Raw genomic sequence first — 19942 nt, 5'->3', positions numbered from 1 at the left:
TGGCTTTGAAGTAAGCAGCCTTGGACACCATGGCCTCCATTGCCAAAACGCGCGCAACGACATTACGATCTAAGCCACTATCTTAACTCTGTTAATGTTCCAGCCATTCTGGAGGCTTCGCTAGAGCCGATGGCAAGCGGCCGCATTGGATGTCGCTGATCCCGTGGAGGCTGGGACGGGCTTTGGTATATACCACTTGTGTGGATAGGTTAGCCACGTCTCACCTGAAGACAAGGGAACAAAAACGAAGTTAAAGGAAAGAGTCTTATTAGTTTCTTTCCTCAAACTTCGATTTTTTTCCCTTAGGAGGAGACACTCTTGGGTCATGGGTTTAAGCGCACAGGCATACAGGCATTAAAGATTTAAGTTGGCGCCTGGTACACAATACCGGTGACACCAGGGCTGTTGCTTTTCTGGTTCAACGGAGAAGTATAGTACCACGGCGAGGAAATGCTGCCGGAATTAAAAGTACACTACCACAGGGAACAAACTTTTTAAATCCTTCTAATTTTATTAACTTTTTTTAATACTGTGTAGGTTAAGATAATTGTGAATACTGTATATTTGGTTGTTATATAGGTTTTAATAACAATTTATTGATCACTGAAAAAATTTTTTAATCCTATATGATTTATGATTTTAGTTATTCTCATTTCCATTCGTGGTGTGCATCCCTTGTGAAAATGCCTCTTCCAGAACTTTCCATTTCGATCTGTTCTAGCATCCTCCGTCCATTTCTCCCCAGAAACCTTAACAGCCCATCGCTTATGTGGTCTTCCCTCGTTTCTTTTTCCTGGACCAGCGGGTGACTTCGGCGGTCTATATTTTATCCGATTGCCCACTTCCAATTCAGCTGTAAGGCTTGTGACCGGTGTTATTAGTTTTCACCCTCCAGCAGAAAATTGTTTCGACAGGATGAGCATTTACATTAAATGGTAGTTACGAATAAAACAGCCCTTTGTCGCTACTCCTCTCTCTTTTAAGACACTCTCCTTCAAGTCATAGCCTCTGGGCGTTGACATATTGAATGAAGTTCAATTTCGGTAATTTTGAAGAGATTTAAATAAATTGCTACAAAAAGACAGCATAAGTAAATTATTTCTAAACTATAATTGTGTATACGCTATTTCAGAAAACTACAGATAATAAAATTAATGCTTTTTAGAAAAGCGCCATCTTTTGTCAAACATAAAAACTATAAATTGAATAACCCAAGAAGCACTATCCTGTTCATACTAGCTAATGCGTGTCTATGCGGTTTTCATTCTAAAATATAGATGGCGCTGATATACATTGAATGGTTGTAAACTTCAAATCTGTTTCTCTTTGTTTTTTAAATAAAGTTGTCTAAGCTTGTACGTGATTCTTGATCAAATATTAATATGAACCAACTAATTAATTATTAATAATGAAATAGAAAATAACAAAAATATAAGCAATAAACTGATCATTATAACAAAAATCAATACTTTTCTCGGTATGTGTTACGTATACGTTGTGTGTATACTAACTTTTATTAGCAAATTTTGATTCTTGTCCTTCAGATACTTTTATTTTTAAAATTTTTAGAACTAGTGTGTAGTTTCATTCTATTTATTAAAAAAGAAAACCCTTTTCTCTACACAATTAATATCAGAGTAATAAAAAATATCTGTAGAGTAGAAGTATATGTATATTATTATATCTAGTTTCATAATTTGATTTAAATTATTGTAACTGGCGGCCTTATCGTTACTAAGCAATGTCATCCAGGCAACACTATGATTTTATGCATTCAAATTCTCGTGTGCATCAGTAGCAGGTTTAATTCTTCGTGGTGGTGTTCTCCGAGGCGGCTTCGTTGTTGTCGTAGTTGTGGTTGTCGGGGTGGTTGTAGTTGTCGGAGTGGTTGTAGTTGTCGGAGTGGTTGTAGTTGTCGGAGTGGTTGTAGTTGTTGGAGTGGTTGTAGTTGTCGGAGTGGTTGTAGTTGTGGGAGTGGTTGTAGTTGTGGGAGTAGTTGTAGTTGTAGGAGTAGTTGTAGTTGTTGGAGTGGTTGTAGTTGTGGGAGTGGTTGTAGTTGTGGGAGTGGTTGTAGTTGTTGGAGTGGTTGTAGTTGTCGAAGTGGTTGTAGTTGTGGGAGTGGTTGTAGTTGTAGGAGTAGTTGTAGTTGTGGGAGTAGTTGTAGTTGTCGGAGTGGTTGTAGTTGTGGGAATAGTTGTAGTTGTAGGAGTAGTTGTAGTTGTGGGAGTAGTTGTGGTTGTAGGAGTGGTTGAAGTGCAAGCTTCTGTCGTAGTTGAAGGTGCTTCAGTGGTAGTGGTCATACTTGTAGTGGCTATTTTTAATTTTAACTTATGCTTTTTCCTAGTTGTAGTTAAGGGCATTTTTGTCGAGCCCTCAAGTATAATTTTCACAACACTTAAAGGCATCCAATGTCCCGGCATATCAGCTTCTATCGGATTCGCAATGAATATCAACTTGTCGTCCTCTGGCTCCGGCCATTTTGTTGACACCGCTTTTATTGTGAATAATATAAAAAATGAAGCTGCTACTCTAAGGGTGTACACTGTAGAAATATTTTATGATTAATTACTTTAAAATATGCAAAAGATCTTAAAATAGGGGGCAAACGGCCAGGAGGCTCACCTGATGTTAAGTGACACCTCATGGACACTCAATGCCGGAAGTAGTTGCCGACTTTTTATGAATTGGTACGCTCTTAAGGACCCTGAGTCGAATGGATTCGGAAATACTTTAGTGGGCAGGTTCCACATTGTGGTGGTGCGAGGCAAACATTGGTTGTGGAACGACAGACGTCGAGTACGGCGAAATAAACGAATACGGCGTCCGATGGTAAAACTAATGCAGGTATTGCAAATATTATTGCACCATCTATGCTTTAATAAAATAAATTAATACATACTTTGTTTGTTCACGAATATTTAGTTTAAGAACACTCATGTTTTACGGTCATTCATTGTTCTCGGAATAATGAAGAAATTTCTTAAACAATATCGTGTTTTTAATTGAGCGTCACTTTTATTGCTATTTCAATTTTATAAGTTTTCCGTATTGCTTATAACTCAGCTCCCAAGTCACATTGCCCTGCTTCTCTTCGACGACTCCAGCCTTCTAGCGTCTTGCCTGAGCTGTCCAAGGAATTTCGGTCAGCCCTGCATTCCACCACAGATTACGACTAGCTGGCCCAAGCCGCGAAGACCGATCATCCGGGCTGTCTTTTTGCATCAATCTTGACTTGGATGGCTAAGGAAAGGAACTACAGACATTATTGCGGTGTGATACTTTGATGTATGAAATTATATTCCGACAACAAGCCATCAGAAAATCCCTATATTCCTTAGACATACATCAGTTGAGCGAGCTGATGGCAAATCCAATCCAAATGTCCTGTGTACCTGTGCTCAGTCATAACGTGCCTTTTCCGGTACCTGTAGCTGCTCGGCATTGTCCAGAAGTGCTACCGCTTCTTTACAGCCAATCCCTAGAAAACGCGATCGCTCTGAGTCCAATTATCGCCCAATGGCCACATCCTTGTTCCCCAAAATAATGGAATCCATTATGAACGGCCAGCTTTTAGATATCTAGAAGGCCACCAAGCTGTTTAGCAATTTATAAGGTAAAGACCATTGAGTCCAACAGGGTGGGTTGGCAGTAAATTTGGACATAGCAAAAGCCTTTGATAGAATGTGGCATATCGTGCTTTTTTGTTAAAGCTAGCCTAGGCTCGAAATATTGTATGGTTTGTTTTTAAGCTTTCTCTCTGATCGGAGCATCAAGATCGTCATCATTAACGGACCACGTTCCGTGAAGGCTGGGGGGGGGGGCAAACCCCGACCCTATTTCTTTTGCATATCAATGATATGCCATTACATTCATTGCTATAAGAACGATAGCAGTGGATTCTCTATACACTGGCCATGCCTGTAGTTCTCGGGCAGTTGTCGCAACAAACTTGTGTCTGAAGTCAAACTCTGCTATCCTGAGTCTCAGACTGGGGTCAGAAGGGAAGAGAAGACACAAAGGTTCACGATTTCCATTTCCCGAGATATTTCTGATTTGCCTTAGTATTACTAAGAGAAATAAATGTTAGGAAGTGTTTATGATTTATTGTTGTACGATGATGATATACCTAATGTTTTGGTCGGTGTCACGTTATAACAGTCAAATGGAAGATGAGTTACTTCATTTCGTTACCCAATCCAATATTTGGACATTTTGCTTTAAGCACGTTTTTGTAATAACATTAAAAATGCACATTAACATACAACATTTAATAAATAAAATTATTCAGTCTTCAGGTCTTCGAATGGTGGAAAAACACAATCTAAATCCACATACAATTGATTTTGGACTGTAAGTCTGTTCACAATTTGGGCAAACGTTGGTCGAAAGCTTGGGTCGTTAGACCAGCATTCCTCCATAAGCTGATACAGACGTAGCGAGGCTCTAGCAGGCTTCGAAAGACGACCGCCTCTAGTCAGAAATTCTGGTAACTCTTGGTTGCTCAGTTCGGCGTATGGAAAACCACCTGAAATTGAAAAAAAAATATAGGACAGGAGGCAAACGAGCAGGCTAATATGTTAAGTGATACCGCCCATGGACACTCATTGCCAGAATGCTCTCGAGTGCGTTGACTTAAAACTCAAAATCAAAATATTTTTATATCAAAAAGAAGTTAAATTAATTGTAAATTTACATTTACTATCAATTCGCAAGTTAAGGGCGTAAAGCGGGTAAGAAGAACTGCCAAGAAACTTTCCGCCACTCTTTTTAATCGCCGAGTTGAGTCATACAATTTGTTTGAACTGGAGCAAATCAATCCCAAGGATTAGGATCATTTAAGTATTCGTCTAATTTATAAAAATAGCTTTATTGATTAGTTTACGATCTTCTCTAATTTGCCTTGGGAGTTTGTTGTAAAAACGAATACAATTTCCATATAAGGACTGGTTTATCTTCTGGAAAAGAGTTACTACGCTCTTATCTTGAAGGACCCTGAGTCGAATTGGTGTGATTGTTTTGCTCCATTCATTTATATTATGTATAAGATATAAAAGATTTTTTTCTCTCTGTTAGTTGTAATGTGCTCATGTAGTTTTTAATTGTATTTTATTATTTGTATTGTGGCACCAAGGTTAAACCCCTTAATGGTTTTTACTGCTTTCTGTACTTTCATAATATGTTAAGGAAGAAACGAAGAAAAAAAAATCTTAGATACCTGTCAAGGAATCGTCTGATAAGAAAGAATTGATGAAACGTTGAGTGTTTCAGATCAAAAATAATCATTTCGATTTGTTTTTGTGGAATAGGTCTATTTACTCACCGAAAGTAGCAATTTCCCACAACAAAACTGCAAATGCCCAGACATCGGTGGCACTACTGTATTGCGATGAGAAAATTGCTTCTGGAGCCAACCAGCGCAACGGCACAGGTCTAGATCTTGTATGGACATAGATCCCAGACCTGGAGAGTCCAAAGTCTGCCACTTTGAGGACACCAGCGCCATCGACTAGAATGTTTCTAGCAGCTAAGTCCCTGAAGCGAAAATATGAACATTTAATGTTGGAAAAATGTCAACCTCTGGTAGAATATTCGCTGTGCTTTAAAACATAAACATAAAAGTTATCAAATTTAAATAAATAATTTTTTTTAGATGCTTACAATAATTGTAATTATTATGATTCTTGGCCTAATGGAAACATTTAAAAGCAAAGCCGTTGTATTAATGTTTTTACATCTCAGTATTTTAACAGTGTTGAGTGGAACAATAAAAAAACAGTAACAGAGTGACGTCACTCACAAAGTTATTAAACACTTTCTTATATTATTCATAATAAGGTTAGATTCAGTCCAAGAATGTGTCAGTCCAGAGAAATTTAACATAAAAAGATGATTCTGCCTTTGATTTTGTAACTAAAGAATTTGGCACGTATAATACTTACTAGGTTTTAATCTTTATATATGTAAACATATAAAATAACTTCGTTCAAAGGTGCATGGAGTTAGGTTTAATCTCATTAATATGATACATGTCGCTTACAGGAGAAAATAATAATAAAAGACTTCTAACAAAAAAACTTCGCAGGCGTATTCGAGACAGGTCTACTGCTAGTATTAGACGTAGATTAGGAGGCAGGCGGTTCTAATTTTAGCTAAGTTAGTGTTATTAATTGATTTATAAATAGCCGTGCCAACATGGACAAAAAAGCATAGAGGTTATAAATTTTGCAACCAATTTGTGTCCTCGATAACAGGTACTGACAGTGTACCAACATTTACAATCAATAAGTTTACATAGACAAAGATTACTATAGGATCACAAAACAAATCACAATTATAAATCATACATTAAATTACTTTTTGTCATAAATCTATTTCATATAAAGAGTGTGAATTCGTAATTGAATCTAAATAAAAGTCTTCCTTTATTTAAATTATAATAATATGAAATGAAATAAGCTTTTGCCTCGAAAAGAAAATAAACATCCAACACTTTATCAATATACTTTATGATGAATAATTATATTTTAGATAATTAGTAGGTCAATTAACATTTATTTCAATTGTCTTTGGTCATGTACTGATCTAAATTTTTTGACATTATAGTCTAGAAATGCGTGTATAACTTGAGCATACTTGACCCGTTCAAGCGAGATTAATTGTTTTAAAATTGTGTGTTTACACTTTGTCCTCGTCAGGCGTTGGGTTAAAAGAGATGATTTGTGTTAATTTAAACAATCTTATCTATTAATTATCATAAAGTTTCTATGACAATTCAAAAATTTTAATTTTGCAATATATTAAGAAGAAAGTAACATTACTATTAATGACATAATTATTAAGTTGTAGAACACTATTACGTATGTCTTTTTATACAAATTCTTTTCTAGAGTATAACTTTTTGTTCAGTGGCGGTTGTATGGATATGTTAAAAAAAAATGATACACTTTGTTTGAAGCTGAGTAGCAACGGCTAGTTGTTTAAAACATGAGCTTATAACTACGATATCATTAAGGGTAGTGGGACAGGTAGTTGCGACGCTGGATTAACAAAAAACTTACTTGACTTATTGAAGAGTTCATACATCTACGTGATACTTGATGATGATGATGTTATCGGACATTATGGGAAACGAGAATGTTAACAATTTATGAGTGGGGTAGAAACTAAAGGGCTCATATTGGCCTCAAGTGTCCAATGATTCTTTACATTATGTTTACGCTTATAAACAATAACTAAAATATATATATCTGTGTAACTTAACTAATGTTAAGTTACATAACTAGTACTTCAAACTTTCGACTCTCATAATATTCAGGCCCGTTTATAGGGAATCTGATGTAGATACGTACGAACTGGCACAACCATTATATTCGCCAATTTAATAAATATATTTTTTAAATTAAATTATTAAGTCCTTTAATATACAAAACATGGCAAGAGGTACAGGAAAATGGAGCAACAAACTAATTACCTGGTACCCAAGGTAAGCCCAAAAGAGGAAGGCAATAAAGAATAAAGCAGTTAAGGAAACAGCAGTTGATGGCAGAAAGTGGTACAGTGCAGATACAGGGATTTGTAGGAGGCCTTTTTAAAGGGATACAGATCTACGTGTAGAAATTAATAAGATACTAGAAATATTAATATGTAAAGGGTTAAAAAAAGTATTTTATCATTATTGTACTGTACCATGGAACTCTTGGCATTTTTTTTCAACCATTTACCATGACTTTCGTATAAATTCACGTTTAATATAATTCTCAATGGGGCGTAATAAAATTGTGAAGGTGCGAAATCTGAGCTTTAGGTAGCAGCATGAAAAGAATCGTATAAATGGAAATTTGATGTGAGAATATCTTTAAGAAAGGTAAAACATAAAAAAATCCAAGAACTTTTTACTTGACAATCTCCTGTACTTAGGTTTATGGGTGTTTCCGCCGGTTTCCTCTCTTGCTTTCGCTCTTACTGAATAACATTTGCGAGAAGTATATCGTGAATATATAAAACATATAAGTTTGAGCCTGTTAGCCAAATTTTGGTTTTTATTGAATCAATTGCGTTGCCTATATTTTCATTGTCATGATTTTCTTTCCATTTATTGACTAGCAGATCTCTAGATACATAATAAATACGATCTGCATTTGAACTGAGTGCTTTTCCTTGTTTTACGTACTAAGTGCAACATATTATTTATATTTATAAAGTATATAAAACCACATCATCTATATCGCAATATAATTCTCAACAGTATAAGTTAATCTATCTGTTAATACATTACAATTACAGGGAACAAAATTTTACAAAAATTACACTTCCAACAATTAATTTTAGCTTTGACTAGTATTTCCTATTTATACGCAAACCAATTTTAATTATCTTATATTCGCGAAAAATTCGAATGAATAGTGCCTGAACTCCTAGGTGGTTTTTACAGGTATTCGTATATAAAATATTTTAAATTTTTAACATACTTTAAAGACGAAGGTTAGCGGTTGAATGTATGTGATACTGTTGGAGTCACATATTTACGATCGCATTAGGCTTCCAGACACATGTGGCTTCCGTGTTAGATCCATAAAACTTACCGATGAGTAATTCCTCTTGCTTCCAAGTGCTGCATACCTAAAGCTACTTGCAGAGCATAATCTCTCATTGTAGAGCTGTCAAGATGTAATGCTGGTTCTGCTACGTACTGGTGTTTGCTTGTCTCCTGGTCCGAGTCAATGTATAATTTAGAATATCCAGGCGGATCCAACGGCGGATCCGAATCGCTTATGTTAGTGTATTCAGCTGTAAGATTTATTTATTTATTCACAAAAAATAAATACACAATCCGTACAGTACTAAACCAATACGATATAGGCATATAAGATACACATATCACTACTATGAACTCACTCTGCAAACATATAAAGATGTCGATAATGCCATGTCATAGAGACAGCATTCAGTTAGCGCAACGTTTTTGTTAAAGGGGATCTGTGAAATAGACTGCTTCTGGCCATTGGTATGGCAAATAAACTTGGCCTTCGCCGTGGCATATGTTCCCAAGTGTTGTACCTATACACAAACCCGAGTTTTTGGAGAACACATGGGTTGCTTATTCCCGCAAGACTTTAAGTAGATAGTAGACCAACTGCAAATACCACATTGTTTCTAGTTTTTAACCCATAACCCCAAATTTTTGTTTTGTTAGGAATAAGTATGTACTATGCCAATTTGGTAATTATTCCTGCGTAGTAGTAGACCTAAGTAGCAAGCGTAAGCTAAGCTTTCCTAATTGCCAGAGCAATTACAATGATTAATTAGTAAATTAGTTGGCTTTGGCACACCCTCAAAGAACCCTAAATGACCTAATGTAACGATAATGTTGCAGTTTGTATTGCGTGGTCAACTGAAAATTATTCAGTCGATACTAAAGTTACTGTAAGCTTGCTAAACCTGTACGAGTATATAATCTCTGTTTTATTATTTTTATACTTTAAGTTCTTATAAATTGTGATGGCGTTCGACGTGATATGGTGTATTTTAAAGAAATAATTAATAAAGTTGTCCTACTTTGTCATGGTAGCCAGGACAAATTATATTTTATAATTATATGTACCTTTTACAAAAATGGTATAATTACGAAACACCGATGTCTTGCCTACCAATTTTTAAGAGGCGCTATAATTTCTAGCCTGAAAAATTAACGTTAAATTAACTTAAATGTTAAGTTATACGGTAAAAAACGAAATATCTATTGTATTCCATTGTTTTAAGTTAAATTTTTCATTAACCTATTGTGTATGCTAGAACATAGACGCACGATTGACCCATCAATTATATTAAAGGTATGTCTGTGCCTATCAACTCGAAACGACCACTAATATAACAAGATTCAGTTAGTAACGCCATCGCACTGATTCTATCAGCAGATTCTAGTGTTAATTTTGTTAAATATATTTCTGCTGTAGTAGTTACATTGATATACTTACTCTCCGCTTCAGATGGCCGTCCATTACTACTGGATACATCTACTTCCTTCATTATGTTTCTTTTCCCTCTAGCAGCTCTCAGCAGGGTCAAAAGGTCTCCTCTAGGGGCATGTTCCAATAGCGCAATAAGTGGAGGTCGTCTGGTACAACAAGCCACGAGACGGATAACATGTTTGTGTGAACCAACGTGCTTTAACATCGCAATCTCGCGGAGAAAGTCATGTATCTCTTCGCCTGCTGTACTGTCTAGAAAAATGAAAGTATACGGTACGATACTTACAACCACTGTTCTGCGAGCAGTGTTGGCGTTCAGCGTATGGCTGTGCACCAGTGAGCTTTCTGTCTGTGATGAATACATTGCGAGGAAACCGGTTTTATCTTAGACACAAAAAGTTGACTGCGTGTGTCAGGCACAGGAGGCCAATCACCTACTTGACTATTACTTGACAAATGATCATAAATCAGATACAGAAATACTGAGTAAGTCCAATAAAAACGCCATTGTGTTTGAAGTGCTATGTGCCTTAGACAGGAGATAGAGATTATTATAGAACTGATTTTTTAATTACAACAGTGCCAACAATATTCTTATAGGATAAAATTATTACTAAAAATTTGCGAATTATTCAATTGCATGTTAAAACTTAAGAGAATCACTCGGAAGACGATAATTACACAGTCCTAGACTTTCATTTCCTAGTTTACATAATTGCTATTGAAAATTCACTAGGCGTTTCTTTTTAAAGGTATGCTAATTAGACAAGTAATTGAATCGTGCATTGAATAGATCTACTATTCATAGATATACCTACGTAATTAACCTAAAAATAAGTAGATTAATTAGGTTGTTATTCAAAAGATAATCTCTTTATATTATTAGTTTTATTTTTAAAAATCCGAATTTATTTTGTTTCTATTTTTTTTAGTTTGATTTATTATTATATAATTAGTTCTTCTTTTTTTAAAATTATTAAATCCTTTCGAGATAAGTTCGGTGGTGATAGCTTAGTTATAACTAACATAACAGTAGTAGTGCGTTGCGACGCTGTATTAAAAAAGTACTAACTTGACTTATTGAAGAGTTCGTAAATAAGTGGTACTTATGTGTTTGGACATATAGGAAACGAGAATATTAAATTGCAATTCACGAGTGTGGTCAAAACTAAACACATATTGGCTTCAAGTGATGATTGTTTACATTTTTTTTATAAAATAGGGGGCAAACGGGCAGGAGGCTCATCTGATGTTAAGTGATACCGCCGCCCATGGACACTCCCAATGCCAGGTGGCTTGCGAGTGCGTTGCAAGCTTTTTAAGAATTTGTACGCTCTTTTCTTGAAGGACCCTAAGTCGAATTGTAACTGGATTTTTTGGTAACTCTAATTGTCAAAGATGTTTTGTAATCCGGTAGTTTTGTGTTTATTTACAATCTTTTTATAAAACACCCTTTTTATAATATATAGACAATTCAAGATAGTAAATAATCTATAAATATCAATTCCAGTAATATATATCAATGAGAATATGAACAATTGTTTTATGTGAGTAATATAAATCAGAACACCCCTGGTAAATATACTACAAAGATTGGATATACTGAATGTGTGTGATAGAATACTCTCTCAAATCGAAACTTCAAACCATATAGGGCATGTTTTGAATTCTATAGAAGACATTCGTCCTTCGATCGTTTCAGCCTGTTGACGTCCACTGCTGGACATAAGCCTTTCCCCAAAATTTCCAGTACGACCGCTTCCCAACGCTTTACATCCAAGTCCTTCCCTCCACCGTCATCAGGTCATCTTTCCACTTAGTGGGAGGCCGTCTAACTTACGCCGACTGGTCCTCGGCCTCCATTCCAGGACTTCGCCGCAACGGACATTCGTTCATCGTGCAATATGCCAGTAAAGTGTCCCAATTATTTCTTTTTAACGTATATAAACGGAAATTTATATAATATTCACTGACCTAACCGGGTTGCGAACATGAGATGTAATAATTTAATTTATTAAAAAATTCAATCACTAATTTCGAATCTACCTGTCAGCATCTTAGCGGCAACTGTGATGGTTTCGCCTCCAGGCATATCCAGGTGAGCAGCATGGACCCTCCCGAATGCACCACTTCCGATTAAAGCACCCAAATGGACCCTGGATCTGCTGACTTCCCAATCATCGCATTCTTCACCTGGCTGATGAAATATAATTAAGGATGGTCTCAGGAGCTGATATAACATCGGCTATGTAGTGGCTGCCACTACTGAAGCACATAAACGCACATGGTCGGACGGCCTTGGGTTTGATTCTAAGTATAGAAACGTATAGTTCTTCGGTTGCTCAGTTGCAGATCCTTACAATTTTATTGTAAATCAAAAATTTGCGATTAAAAAGAGATTTAACAGTGAGTTCCTGGTCAGTAGGCGGCGCTCTACGCCATTGATTTGAGAACTGTAAATTTAGTTTTTGCTTATTCAACTTTTGATTTTTGACTAATTACAAACTGCTCGTCTAGGAACACGATGATGTCATAAATGAGAGAAAGATTTTGTAAATATGAGTACCTCAAACTCTTTGTGATCATATAGCGGACTTTCTTCCATTTGGCCTCTTGTCACGTTAGCATTGTTTCTGAGAACAAAAATGGAATTTTAACTATAAACAACTTAATAAGGGAGAATATTCATAAATAATCCTTTTACAAATAGACTACGAAGGTTTTTTAGATAGACACAAATTCTAAATGTATTATATAATTGTCACAATTACAAAATATAATTTCTACAAAACAAATAACGACTCGGTTTGAATTTAAATATAGCCTATACTAGCTATGGTTAGTTAATAATATTATTTAATTGCGTAAATGACCATGGTCTAGACTATATTTAATGTGTGATATGTGTCTTTAAAGTACGACTCCTGTATGTCAAAATCAAATATACTTTTGACATACGGAAGTCAGACTTCGCACTTAGTTACATTTCTACATAACCATTTGATTCGTCTCTGTAAACTAAGTAACGGAAGATTCAGTTAAAGATATAATATTCTTCTAATTTGTAATTAATCTAACGTTAATTAAATCGTTTGTTAAATATTTAACGGACAAAACAAAGGATTCGAATTAGATTCGGGAATAATTTTTGCTCCACTCTATATTTTAATAATTAAGCTGGCGAATTGTGTCTAATAAAAAATAGCTATTATATTTGAAACATAACTACACTAAATCTTAACATTCACTTAAATAAATATCGGTTTTTACGGTGGACGTCTTTTATTAATTGCTAATTTTCATTGTAAAATGTATTGTTTTTTCTACTACGTATATGGTATGCCTAAGCGCTATGGAACGTTCGATTCTTCGATTGAAACTTAATGACAAAGTTAAAAACAGTGTAATACGAAGCCGTACAAACATACAAGACGTTGTAACGAACTAAAGAGATGAAGTGGAAATGAGCCGATCATATTGCCAGCATTTGTTATGGGAGATCGGGGCAAGATCCTTACATGGATTTGCCCAGTGGGAAGAAGACAGAGAGGACGCCCACCAAACTTGGAAAGATGGAATAAAAGGGATAGGGGAGCAGAATTGAAATTTGTCGCGAGGAATAAAGACAAGTGGAAGGATTTGGAGGAGGCCTTCACTCAGTCGGAGACCAAGTACTAGTGTAAAACATAACGACATGGACTTAGTGTAGTAAAAAAACATAAGTAAAACAAAACTAACCCGTTAGAAAATTACACAAATTCTATAATGAAAAAAAGAATTTATGACCTGGAACAACAGGAATAAGACGCTTTAAGAGAACTAAACCATTTGAGGTAATGAACCTACTGTAGTGAATGTAAGTGCAAGCGCGGTATCTCGGACACATGAATACAGTGTCAAAACATTATAGGACATTAAAGCTGATAATGAACATTACCTTAGTGTTAAATGTTCACTAGTATTCTAGATAATTAAGTCAACATAATATTTCTTATAAGCCATAATTACTGTATAACTATACTATTCATGTACAGTGTTTTGTGAACTTTATTGTAGGAAAAGGAAACAACCTAGAACGCCAATTCATTGTCCGTATAATTTACTATCCTCAATATAATTAGAATTATAATTTTCTTTTGTAGCCAAGTTCACATTTCAAGGATCGTCATGCTTGCTTAAATGTCATTGCCTGTGGCGGCGTCCATGCGTAGGATTGTCTCTCTCCCTAAAATATGGCGAAGGGGCCGATGGCTGGCCATGCGTCATACTCCTGAACAGGAGCTACTTGTGTTGACTGGTCGGACTTGAATTCGTGCATGCGGTGATGTTAGTTATTTCGACTATGTATTTGCGTGTTGTACCCACGAGAATGTAATAGCGTGCTCCTATTTCACCATGCCTCCTGCTGATATTATTGACGTTCATAAGTGTACATTGTGTTACCTATATAAAAATGATTTTTTACTTTGACTTCAATATATTATAAGTTGTAACTCTATTCCTTAAGTCACAGCCTCTAACCCTAATATATGCCACAAGTCTAAGATCGAAGACTTAATCCAAAACCTTTTACACCAAACCAAGAGCTTTCGATATAGCTCTTCTAATTGTCAAAACTCCATTAGAGATTTATAAAGCAGGTATGGATTGTAAGCCTTGTATCCGTTGATGTACCCAGCCCTGTTTGTTCTGGGTATAGTTATGACCAGGTACGCCTCAGAAGAGACCTAGCTTTGTCAGTGTATTTATTTAAGATACTTACGGGTTGGGTACATAATCTGGATATAATGGAGGGAAAGGGTCCCTCGTAAAAACCTGAGTCTAAACTTTTGGATGTACCGCGCGCCCATTTCAACTTGGTAAGTGTAGCGCCACACACGCCAACAATACAAATAAAAACAGAATTTATATCGAGGTAGAACTATTTATTTGTACACAGAGTTCACAAAATTTGCTTGCTATATTGTTAGTTCTAAGATGTGGAATAAATATTACTTTCAGCAATACGATTTGTCTCTGATCACTATCTTAGTCGAGAGAGGATCAACACGTTTCATCAATGCAGGTCAAACGTGGAGTCGTAAACAGTAGTTTGTAGGTATCGCCATCTTGAATTTCTCAATTAGGTTACAATAGTTGGACTTTTTATTTTGTACTCTGCCATTTAGAACGGGTTGTTATATTATAACTACCTACATTTACACCGAACAAAATAAACACTGAATTTTTATGTTACATGAAATTCTGTGAAATTTACTGCGTATTTATAATTTAATGTTATATCTTAATTCGAATAATATTTTCGAAATTGTAACGATATTATGTATTTTAAAAACTAAGTTGTATGTCCTGTTTGTTTTGACTTCAAAAGCAGAGCAGTGACCAGAGCAGTGTTGGCCTAGTGGCTCCAGCGTGCGATTCACATCCTTGAGGTCGTAGGTTCGAGCCCCAGCTGTGCACTATTTGACTTTCTTATGAGTGTACAGTTTTAAAATTCGCGCGAACGGTGAAAGAAAATATTATGACGAAATCGGCTTGCCTTAGACCTAAAAAATCGACGGCATATATCAGGCACAGGAGGCTGATCACCTACTTACCGACTTACGCAGACTAGAGCAGACCTAAAAGTGATGAAGCGTCACTGGCTTTAATAGAAAAGCAACTGGATGCTAAAGTATCTGAATATGTATTACAGTGAGAAATTATTGGCGTTTCATTTATGAACCAGAATGCTTAATTACCTAATGGTCACACGGATAGAAATATTCCAAGCAAGTCCACACAATATTACGATATCTTACTAAAAATAATATATAGTAACAGTTTAAAATAACTTCTGACCTTCAACTTTTTTTTAAAGACCTGGGGGCAAACGGGCAGGCAGCTCACCTGACATAAAGTGATACCGCCGCCCATGGATAACCTCCAGAGGACTCACGAGTGCGTTGCCGCCCTATTAAAAGTAATAAATAAATGATAACCTCCATCATAGCAGTAGTTCACTCTATATCGTATAGTTTACAATGTGTTTATAATTTTTTCTGTGGCACAAAAATACATTTTAAAAATGGAATGCCACTCAGCTTTTTAAACAGTGTTCATCATATTTCACCGATAAATCAAATACAGCGTTGAGGATTTAAACAATTTTCATAATGTACATAAACTTGGAATCATTGACGGACAAGATGGCGTCTGTTTATGATCAGCTGTGTTTGTTATTTGTTGAAATACTTAAAAATTGTTTATATTTATTTCTAAATGATCTTGATTGTTTCTTAGACTAAAACCGCAAAACGTAGGACTTCACACCATTAAGCAGAGGAAAGTCTGAGCCTGAGAAGATCTTGGCCACATCCTCCGTAACTGCAGACCATAATGGTCAAAATTAGGGGTAAACGCATACCTGTCTACAGAGTCGCAAAGTCTTGGCTATGAAACATCGAGTAGACCTGGATCAAGTCCGTAGAACAGTTGTCTAGATTACATTAGAGAGATTTTGGAGATTGAAATGTGGCCTTCAGTAATTGGATAGGCACCGCTATGTGAACCAGGACCAGACCAGACCAGACCAGGTGCCCACTGAAGTATTTCCGAACCAATTCGATAAAAGAAGAAAAGACTGTACCAATTCTTAAGCGAGTCCTCTAGCATTGAGAGTGTCCATGGGCAGTATCAATTAACCGGTGAGGCCCACCTGCCCGTTTGCCCCTTGTTTTATAAATAAACCAGTGGCTCTACAACGGCTTAAGTCTGGGCCTCAGATGATATTTGGCAATCTAATGGGCAAGGAGACGATCAGCCTTCTTTAACAGTTTTCTCACGATGTTTCCTTTACCATTCGAGCGAATGTTAAATGCACATTGGCGCACAGTCAATCACTCAGGGATGAGAGTCCCTGATGGCGGGCAAGCATAACAATGCTTAGTATTACACCTAGGTAACATAGAAAAAGTTAAGAAAATGAAAAACGGCTTAATGTAAAAAGTGGCCAATACTTTTGTTTTTCAAAATAATCTCCGTTCCTTTCTACACATCTCTGCATTCGATGGAACCACTGAGAAAAGCAGTGGGCCCATTCGTCTATGGCATTTGGCGTACGCTTTCACCACATCTTCAGGGCTCGTAAAGCGAATATGTCGAATTTTATCTTTAGTTCATGGGAATAAATAAAAGTCGCAGGCCGCCAGGTCAGGACTGTATGGCGGCAAGTCATTATCTCGACACCTGCCATAGTCAAATATTCACCAGTCCATGCGAAGGTGTTTCTGGTCGTCGGTTAAAGTATGGGGAATCCATATGTTACAAAGCTTCCTGACGCCTGAATGTTCGCGTAATATTTTTTGAACTTGACTCATACCAATGCCTAGGCTTGCCCGTATCTGCTGATAGGTCACTCTCTTATCTTCCTCTATCATGCGCCGCACAGCACTGATGTTATCTTCCGTAGTCGCTGTTAAAGGACTCACGCGGATCATCATTGAGATTGCTACGTCCACGCTTTAACTCGTTAAACTAATTGTAAATAGTGGCACGAGATAGGGCTTCATTATGAAATGCTAATCGCAGTTTATCATAGCTTTGTTGTTGAGTAAGCCCACAACAAAATTCATAATAAATCATTGACTGAAGATTTTCTCGCGCTAAGTTCATTTTCACGTGTAACAAGAGTTCTAGATTTGCCGCCAATTCACAAATACAAATCACAAATGAATGCAATATACATACATTACGTTACCAAAATTAAAATTTAAAAAGTTTTCATTAGCAATGTTTCTAACTGACCAGTTCTAAACATTTTCAGTATTATCCACGTATTATAGAATTGAAGAATTAGGCATGATATTTATATGCAATACATTGAGTATAATCGTACTTTGCCGACAGATAACATAGACTAATCTTCAAACAACTTTGACATTTGAATTTAGAAAGTAAAACTCAAAATAAGCATTAACGATTTTGATAATTGCAAAAAACGGCAACACTATAAAGATGTCAAAGGTCAGGTTGCGCGAGAGTGCGGACTGCAACATGATGTAATGATTACGTAACCAATTTACCTACTAGCCGTTCACACGAAAATTACAAATTGTTAACGAAATTTGTTACACCATTTTCACCTTTATTATAAAACAATAAGGGTTAGTTATGAAATTTTAAGCGAATGAAACAATTTGCTGATCATATCATGTAGTTAAAATCGTGGGAAAATGGACTTTATTGTATTGAATTAGAGTCATTACAGACGAGAACATTTCATATGAACTTTCTTGACCAGTAATTAACTTTTTATAAGCCCGTCAATTATGCGTTTATTTATATACTGTATCTGATCAATACTTGTGTGTGAGGCCATTGCCGGTCCTTTAAAAAACGCTATTATTACGCTATTTCTTGAAAGATTCTAAGTCGAATTGGTACGGAAATACTTCAGTGGGCAGCTGGTTCCACATTGTGATGGTATTATAGTACAAGGCTGGCTAAGAGCGAGGTTTTGAAATAAAAAAATCGTTTTATTAAGAACAATTAAGCATATTATTAACAATGTAATCCAAATTTAAAACCATAAAAGCTCAAAGCGAAGCTTTTATTTTAATTAAGAGTGCTTAACTTTAATATTATTACGAAAAGTGAATAAATATATATAATATATTTATTCACTTTACAAACTACTATATACTATAAATTTACAACAAAAAATGTCGTAGAACGTACGAAAAGTACTGGCTATAAGCTCTTCATGATTCTTTTTAAATGATAAGTATTCTGAGTTACAAAATGTTTGTTACACCATTACACCATGCATGGTGTGTGTGGTGGTGCACCATGAAATTAACAATGACTAATTATAATAAAATAGTTTATAAAAAGTAGTTTTTATAAATGACCTGTACCAGTGGCGCTCCAACCCTTTTAGGTCTGGGCCTCAGATTTCTGTATCTGTTAGGTGAATATTTATTTACTATTAAGGTGAACTCCTTGTGATAGACACACGCCATCCAATTTTGGTGTCTAAGCCATGCCGGTTTCCTCACGATGTTTTCCTTCACCGTTTTATCAAGTGTTAAACGGGATCAGAGATGTGATACACACAGACACATGTTTAAACAACCAATAGACCAACACTGCTCTAAAATTATTTTCGCTGTGAGACGGACGTACTAGTTAAAACGGTGCAATTAGCCTGACTTATTAGTCTCTTATAATGCACAACAATATCTAGCACCCTATACTATAACTCTATGGTCGGAGTCTCAAGAGCCAGGGCCGTCTGATCGTCATAAAAACATTACTGTGTTGTTATTACAGATATATGAATTGAGATCACAATTAACATAGGTAATCTTCACTCCTATTATAGATATAGGTTCAAGACTTTCAAGTATTGCAACCAAATCAGTAATCTAGATCGCCACCATTCACTTGCCCTTTGACTGAACTTAAAGGACCTGTTATTAAACGATACTATTTCCCAATGAAATTGTAATACAGATTATATTTTAGCCCCGAAAGTGCAAATGATTTTTGTTTCCATCTGCCCAAACACTTGTTCGTCACGAACGAGTCATAACTTGTCAACGTGTTGGCCGAAATGCAAGTTACGGATGAAATCGAAGGGAAAAAGAACTTTATTGTATTGAGTTAGAGTCATTACAGATGAGAACATTTCGTATGATTTTTCTTGACTAATAATTAACTTTTTTTAAGGCCGTTAATTATGCGTTTATATACTGCATCTAATCAATACTGTACTGTGATTGTGTGTAACATTTCGACCTCTAGACGTCGCCTCTGTATTGTAATTATTGGTAAGGACCTGGCCTGTATCAAAGATTCATCTTAGAAAAATGTGTATGCATAAAATGTCTTAACTCTATTTTATAATAACTATTTTATAATAGTGACTTCAGGTTAGGCTTTTATCATTATAGAACAAGACTGTATAATTTAGGGAATTCATATGTGTGTTC

The 19942-nt window shown here is 35.9% G+C and overlaps 2 protein-coding genes across 2 annotated transcripts in view; both read right to left on the bottom strand.

The window, feature by feature from the left end:
• Positions 1-1683: 1683 nt before the first annotated feature.
• LOC123710277 (hepatitis A virus cellular receptor 1-like) lies at positions 1684-3031 on the bottom strand. The gene is made up of 2 exons (XM_045662075.1): positions 2900-3031; positions 1684-2542 (listed from the first exon to the last, which is right to left on the bottom strand). Coding segments are annotated over exons 1-2 (777 nt in total). The 5' UTR covers positions 2901-3031; the 3' UTR covers positions 1684-1766.
• A 1249-nt stretch (positions 3032-4280) lies between these two features.
• LOC123709563 (fibroblast growth factor receptor 3-like) overlaps positions 4281-19942 on the bottom strand; it is a 79095-nt gene continuing 63433 nt past the window's right edge. Inside the window, exons 9-14 of the mRNA XM_045660970.1 lie at positions 12535-12601; positions 12015-12165; positions 9975-10220; positions 8583-8787; positions 5321-5532; positions 4281-4525 (exon numbers count right to left, since the gene is read on the bottom strand). Of these exons, the coding sequence (XP_045516926.1) occupies positions 4281-4525; positions 5321-5532; positions 8583-8787; positions 9975-10220; positions 12015-12165; positions 12535-12601 (1126 nt within the window). The remainder of the gene's footprint in view (positions 4526-5320; positions 5533-8582; positions 8788-9974; positions 10221-12014; positions 12166-12534; positions 12602-19942) is intronic.

This window comes from Pieris brassicae, chromosome 5 (assembly GCF_905147105.1).
Source record: "Pieris brassicae chromosome 5, ilPieBrab1.1, whole genome shotgun sequence".
NCBI lineage: Eukaryota > Metazoa > Arthropoda > Insecta > Lepidoptera > Pieridae > Pieris > Pieris brassicae.
This window is presented reverse-complemented; position numbering and strand designations above follow the sequence as displayed.